General features: G+C 51.6%; 1 protein-coding gene and 1 non-coding gene across 2 annotated transcripts in view; both read left to right on the top strand.

The window, feature by feature from the left end:
• The window catches only part of LOC104530860 (ubiquitin-associated protein 2-like), a gene marked incomplete at both ends in the record, with an annotated part of 7,471 nt that overhangs the window by 512 nt on the left and 619 nt on the right, over positions 1–6,340 (top strand). Inside the window, 6 exons of the mRNA XM_010175573.2 lie at positions 630–825; positions 920–1,008; positions 1,722–1,775; positions 2,405–2,486; positions 4,420–4,637; positions 4,723–4,828. Of these exons, the coding sequence (XP_010173875.2) occupies positions 630–825; positions 920–1,008; positions 1,722–1,775; positions 2,405–2,486; positions 4,420–4,637; positions 4,723–4,828 (745 nt within the window). The remainder of the gene's footprint in view (positions 1–629; positions 826–919; positions 1,009–1,721; positions 1,776–2,404; positions 2,487–4,419; positions 4,638–4,722; positions 4,829–6,340) is intronic.
• LOC114818926 (small nucleolar RNA SNORA58) lies at positions 2,171–2,305 on the top strand. The gene has a single exon (XR_003766320.1). It is a non-coding gene; the product is annotated as a small nucleolar RNA SNORA58 (small nucleolar RNA).

Genomic DNA, 6,340 nt, shown 5'->3' with positions numbered 1-6,340 from the left:
TCTGTCCACCCTTGGCCGTGCAGCTGGCAGGGTCTCCAGTTGTGACAGGAGCTGCTGTTTGTACCACTGGAGTTTGGATGTTGTATGGAGAGAGGACAGAGGGTTATGTCAGAACACTGTGCGCCTCTGGCCCGAGGCTTGTGACACCCTGCCTGTTTCAGACACAGCAGCTTCTTCCGAGCCTGTAGCAGCTCTTGAAAGTGCTGCAGAATTGCAGCCAGATGTCAGAGCAAACTGGTAGCTGGTGGAGTGTCACTGTTCAAACGTCCATATTCTGCTGGAGCTCCTGTGGGTCAGAGTTCCGGGTATTGGCTTCTGCAGTGGAATAAATCCCCCTGCGGCAAACGCCATGTTCAGCGCCGCTGCTCCCAGCGCACAGACGTGCTGGGACACGGCCGCATGAGAGGCTTGGAAGCGTTAGGGCTTGGCTGCTCTCAGGACTTTGGACTGGAGCCAGATGCAGAGCAGGTTTCTTTGTAGCCTGCAGCAGCCGGGTTCATTGCAGGCTCTCGAGGGCGTACGGGCGCAGACAGAGCCGCGCGGTATTTTGCGTCGACAGCGTCGCTCAGTGTTTCTGCACTCGGTTACATCCGCTCATTCCCCTAATCTCTCTTCCCTTCCTTCCCTAGCACACGAGTGTGGAGAGTGAAGCAAGCCTCCATTCTTCTGCTAGCACTTTCTCCACCTCCTCCAGCACAGTGTCAGCCGCCCCGCCAGTCGTAAGCGTTTCATCCAGTCTCAGCAGCGTCAGCAGCCTGGGCCTCAGCCTCAGCAGTAACTCCACGGTGACGGCCTCGACTCGCAGCTCTGTCGCAACAACATCAGGTACTGCTAAACAGGAGAAAGGTGTGGGGCCTAGAAGAGACAGCTTCTGCTGTTTGCTTCACTGTGGGATTTTTCCTTTCTCTTCCTTTTTCAGGAAAAGCCCCTCCCAATCTCCCTCCTGGAGTCCCACCATTGTTGCCTAATCCGTACATCATGGCTCCGGGGTTGCTACACGCCTATCCGGTGAGTGGGACGTCTGGCTCTTTGCAGTCATGTCATGACCACTAGATCCCTCTTCGCTCTGTCTTCAGCTGGTGGGGAGGGAAGTTGTACAGTAGAGAAACCCAAAAACTGGAACATCAGCCCAGCAGGAAGCGGGACTGCCTTGGATGGGAAGAGTTTGGACCTGCTGTTTTCTGTAAAACAGGAGCAGAGGAAATCCATGTGACCGTGGGGGTAAATGTCTCTAATTCCAGTCACCCCAGAGCAAATTCTGTCTCTACAACCTCCTCAACCTTTGGGGAGCAATAGCCCTTGGTCAGAGCACAGCTCATGGAAGTGTGGAGCTGTATTAGCAACATGGTGTGGCAAAGGCCAGTCAGGACAAAGGTGGTGACTGCCACAAAGTCTAGGGGTGTGTCACAGCCCTCTGCTGAATGTGAGGACAGATTTCAGCGTTGGAATAATTTCTAGAGGGAAGTTGTCAAGTGCTTTTGTGGTCTGGAGCAGCAGTTCTGGGTGTTGGTGCTCACTCTTCATTTGAGCAGCTCATAAAACCCTCTTGGCAGCATCAGTCTTGCTGAAGTGAACTCTTGCTGCCTGCGCCTCGGTCGTTGTGTAGCCTCTGATAATCTGCTTCTGGCTTTTATCTCACATTTATCTAAATGTTTAATCTAAAATTAAACATCTGTCTTTATCTAGTCTGTCTCTAACATCATCTCCTGCTCTTTTTCTAGCCACAGGTGTATGGATATGATGACTTGCAAATGCTCCAGACACGATTCCCATTGGTGAGTACTGGAGACAGACATGGACACGCCGCTTCCAGTGCTTTGGGTGTCCAGACTCAGGCTGTGGGGTGGTCCTGCAGAGCTTGCAAAACAGGGTGCTGAATGGGTGCAGCTCTGTAGGGGCAGTGAGGAGTTAATCTGTTGCTCCGTGGCACTTGGGGAGTTTGGAGCTCTGGTTATTCAGACAGTGGCAACAATGGTGCAGCGAGGGAATGTGAGAGCTACAGCAGATAGAGCTGGTTTGCCCAACAGTTGTGTGATGAGCTGTTGTAGATACCTCTGACCCTTGAAAGAGGCAGCAACTACATACTTCTATGAGAATGGGTTTTATTTAGCAATGTGACATGTGTCTCTTGTGTTATGAAGTGGAGGGGAAAGTCCAGGCAGTGCCAGGACTGCATACCAGTAGACCTTATCTGGTTCTTCCAATAGCCAGACGAGGGGGATGGTGCATGCTACAGAAACCTGGGGTTGCTGTAGGCTGTGATCAGCCCCTACGTGGCTGATTGAGCTGCAATACTCCAACAGATCTCGCAGCTGCAGCCCAGAAATTCCTCTTTTCCTAAAGATACTGCTTTGCATCTTGGGACAGAGCTCATAAAACTTCTCCTTTTGTTTTTATCCTCCAGGATTACTACAGCATCCCATTTCCTACACCCACCACCCCGCTGACTGGAAGAGATGGCAGCCTGAGCAGCAATCCATATTCTGGTAGGAAAAACAAACCTGCTCTGATTGCACATCCCATCAGGTGTTGGTGCTGCTGCTCACTAGTTTCTAGTGCCATTGTCTGCTGGAGCTACCCCTGTGCCAGCCTCCTGCTCTGCCTTTGGTTTGGAGCTTGTTTCTCAGCAACTAAATTCTTGGCTTCCCTTTGAGCACCTGGTCGTGTCGAGGCGTGTTAGTAGGAAGATGTGGACAAGTAGGAGTCGATGTGGCAGTTGGAAAGGGAGTGAGGAAGGGCTGAAAGAATCTGTGAGGTATAAAAGTGGGGAATTGCTTTTCAGTTCGGGGTGAGCCAGGGGTTAAGCAGTTCTTCATGAGCATTTAAAGGAAAAATACAAAGAAACACAAAATGTGGAAGAAAATAAGGTTTTGATATATGCAGCAGTCTCATGGAGAAAGAAAACGGGGCATTTAGGACCCGTCCCATTGGAATCCAATGCCCAGTGGGTGGCTGATCTCTCACTGACCGTGGCAGGTGGGGTTTGTCCCGCGGATTCGCAGCAGTTGTGCTGAGCTTTCACGTGCTTTAGGAGTTGTTGGGCTTTGTGGATCACACTTTTTCCAACACCACTTCTCCCTGGCTTCAGCAAGAGCTTGTTTGTGCAGCAGTGCTTTTGCCCAGCACGAAATCCCAAGCTCAGAGTGCAGCACCGCTGCGTCTCTCATTTGCCCAGTTAACATCAGTGATAATTAATGTTTGTGGCTATCCTGGACTCCCTTATGAGCGGGGGTAGCATTGAGAAATTCACTGGTTTACTGTGTGAGCTCTGAATGGGGAGAGTGTTTGCATGGAAGAGCCAAGCAGGTGCTCAGAATGAGCAGCAAAGGCAGCTTCCCCGAGCCCTGCAGCCAAGCCCAGGCTGGGAAGAGAGGAAGTGATGTTTCCAAGTGCTCCCTGCGGGTTGCTGGGGCTCTGCAGCAGCGTTTGATTTGGTTCCAGCAAGAGACAGGGAGGTGTGAGCCCTGCTGTTAAAAAAAAAAAAAGGGCCATTCACACATCTTCAACTGGAGGAGATTTGACTGTCCTCTTCAATGAGGAGCTGTTTGGTGGTAGGACAGGACCCCCAGGCTGCTGCCCTGGCCTCGGCTCTGGCTCTGGAGGGAAATGAGTTGTATTCAGGGCTGCTGCTGATGCAGGGAGAGCTCTGGAGAGAGCTTAGGGGAGCATCTGGGATCTGCTGCTGCACAGGCAGCCGGCGGCAGGTTTATCCGGTGCAGGATCGGAGGCTGACATCCGGCACTGCAACTCTGTAGCTTGGCTGCCCTGGGTTTCCCTTCCCCTCTGAAATCCTCTCTCCAGGATAAGGAGAGCAATTAACAGCTTAGCCTTATCAGCATGCAGGGCTCGGGGGCTCCAGCCCTGGTAGCTGTAGGAAAGGGATTGATTTAAGTCTCCCTTGATCAAAAGGCCGCGTTGATCAAAAGGCTGCGTCAGCTTTGACACATCTGTTAATCCCAGACTGGTTTGGGTTGGGAGGGACCTTAAAGCTCATCCAGTTCCAACCCCCCTGCCAGCAGCAGGGACACCTTCCACTAGACCAGGTTGCTCAAAGCCTCATCCAACCTGGCCTTGAACACTTCCAGGGAGGAGCAGCCACAGCTTCTCTGGCCAACCTGTTCCAGTGTCTGACCACCCTCACAGTGAAGAACTTCTTCCTAATATCTACTCTAAACCTCCCCTCTTTCAGCTTAAACCCATTTCCCCTTGTTTTGTCATTAGTTGCCCTTATGAAAAGTCCCTCCCCAGCTTTCTTGTAGCCCCTTCAGGTACTGGGAGGCCACTAGAAGGTCTCCCTGGAGCCTTCGCTTCTCCAGGCTGAACAGCCCCAACTCTCTCAGCCTGTCCTCACAGCAGAGCTGCTCCAGCCCTCGGATCATCAATCTGTTCTTCAATCTCCTTTCATCTCCTCTATTCCAGGTGAATTAACAAAATTTGGCCGTGGTGATGCCTCTTCCCCTGCTCCTGCAACAACTTTGGCCCAGCCTCAGCAGAGCCAGACCCAGACTCACCACACCACGCAGCAGACGTTCCTGAACCCAGCGCTGCCTCCTGGCTACAGTTACACCAGTCTGCCGTACTACACAGGGGTACCAGGGCTCCCCAGCACCTTCCAATACGGGCCCGCCGTGTTCCCTGTGAGTTTCCCAGAGGCAGAGCGTGGGATGTGGGCAGAAGGGCAACATAGTGAAGCTTCTTCTCACTCTCCATCTCTCCTTTCAGGTTGCTCCTACCTCTTCCAAGCAGCACGGTGTGAATGTCAGCGTCAACGCATCAGCAACCCCTTTTCAACAGCCCAGTGGCTACGGCTCTCATGGATACAGCACTGGTGAGAGACCTTCCTTAGGGAAGGAAAAACATATTTACAAAATTCTCTGGCAGACCACGTGCTATCTTGAGGTCCTCTGTCTCACTCAAAATACTTTCATGTGCAGAAATAGTCTACTTGGATAATCATGTTCACAGTCTGTGTGAAGGGAACTGCTGTCGTACTGCCTCCAGCAGTAAGGGAGGAAAATGGCCATGATGCAGCTCACAGGTCGTTTGATTCTCCTTGGAAAGGTCCAAGTCTGTGCTGCATCCAGGTCTGGAGTGGGTTTGAGGAGCACAAAGTACTTTGTGCCCAGCAGGCAGATGGCTGGGACCTGGGGCTCATGTCAGAGCTTAAGCTGCTGAATTGTTTGGCTTTTGTTTTTTGGGTTTGTTTTTTTTTTACTGCCTCTATGTGATCAATAGAGCAATAATTATTCCAGATTTGAGCCTGGGAACTTGTTTGACTCCTGTGTTTGCCAGGTACATGTTTCTAGTACCTGAAGGGGCTCCAGGAAGGCTGGGGAGGGACTTTGGCCAAGGGTAGGGAGTGAGAGAACAAGGGGTGATGGCTTGAAAGTGGCAGAGGGGAGATGGAGATGAGATGTGAGGAAGAAATTCTTTGGTGTGAGGGTGGTCAGACAGTGTCCCAGGTTGGCCAGAGAAGCTGTGGCTGCTCCTCCCTGGAAGTGTTTAAGGCCAGGCTGGATGAGGCTTTGAGCAACCTGGTCTAGTGGAAGGTGTCCCTGCTGCTGGCAGGGGGGTTGGGACTGGATGAACTTTAAGGTCCCTTCCAACCCAAACCAGTCTGGGATTCTAGAGAAATGTCCTTGATTCAAAGGTGCAAGAAGGTTGTGAACCCGCCACTTGTCTCGTTACTGGGTTTCACTGGTTAGTATCTGGCTGACTTACAAAGGGCCTGTGTTTAGGTTCCTCTTCTGGCCTTTAAACTCCTGTTGTGCCCTTCAAGACACTATTTTCTCTTTGTGAAGATACTTCAGCTCTTTACCAGGTCACCTGGTGCTGATTGTTTCAAACCTCTTTCATTTCAACACTTTTTCAGGGCCTTAAATGATTGCTGAGGCTTTCCTCTCTACCACCACCCTTTAGAAACAGCCAGCATCAAATGTGGGTTGCGTGCCAGTGTTCCCAGTGTTCCCAGTTGTTGCACCAGCCGTCCCAGCCCACAGTTGAGTCGTCTTTACATGCAATTGCCTGTTTTACATCCAAGAAGCTCTTGGGCTGTTCTTGCTCCCATGTCATGCTGGGAGTTTGTTTCTTTGCCTGCTGCATCCACCCAGCTCTTCTCAGAATTACTGTTTTCTGGGCTCTTCAGGAATGTGCATTTCTCCGGGTGGCAGCAGGCTACTCAATATTCTTCTGGAGGCGTTCAGCAGCTGCTTGTGTCCAGAGCAGAAGAACTTACACTCACGTGGACACTTGGCAGCTTGACCCTGCTATGTAGGATGATGTTGGTCTCCAAACCTCACCTGGCTGCCAGGCCACCAGAGCTCTCCAGCACCTGATGGAG

Source organism: Antrostomus carolinensis, unplaced genomic scaffold (genome assembly GCF_000700745.2).
Source record: "Antrostomus carolinensis isolate BGI_N321 unplaced genomic scaffold, ASM70074v2 scaffold37729, whole genome shotgun sequence".
Classification (NCBI taxonomy): Eukaryota; Metazoa; Chordata; class Aves; order Caprimulgiformes; family Caprimulgidae; genus Antrostomus; species Antrostomus carolinensis.
This window is presented reverse-complemented; position numbering and strand designations above follow the sequence as displayed.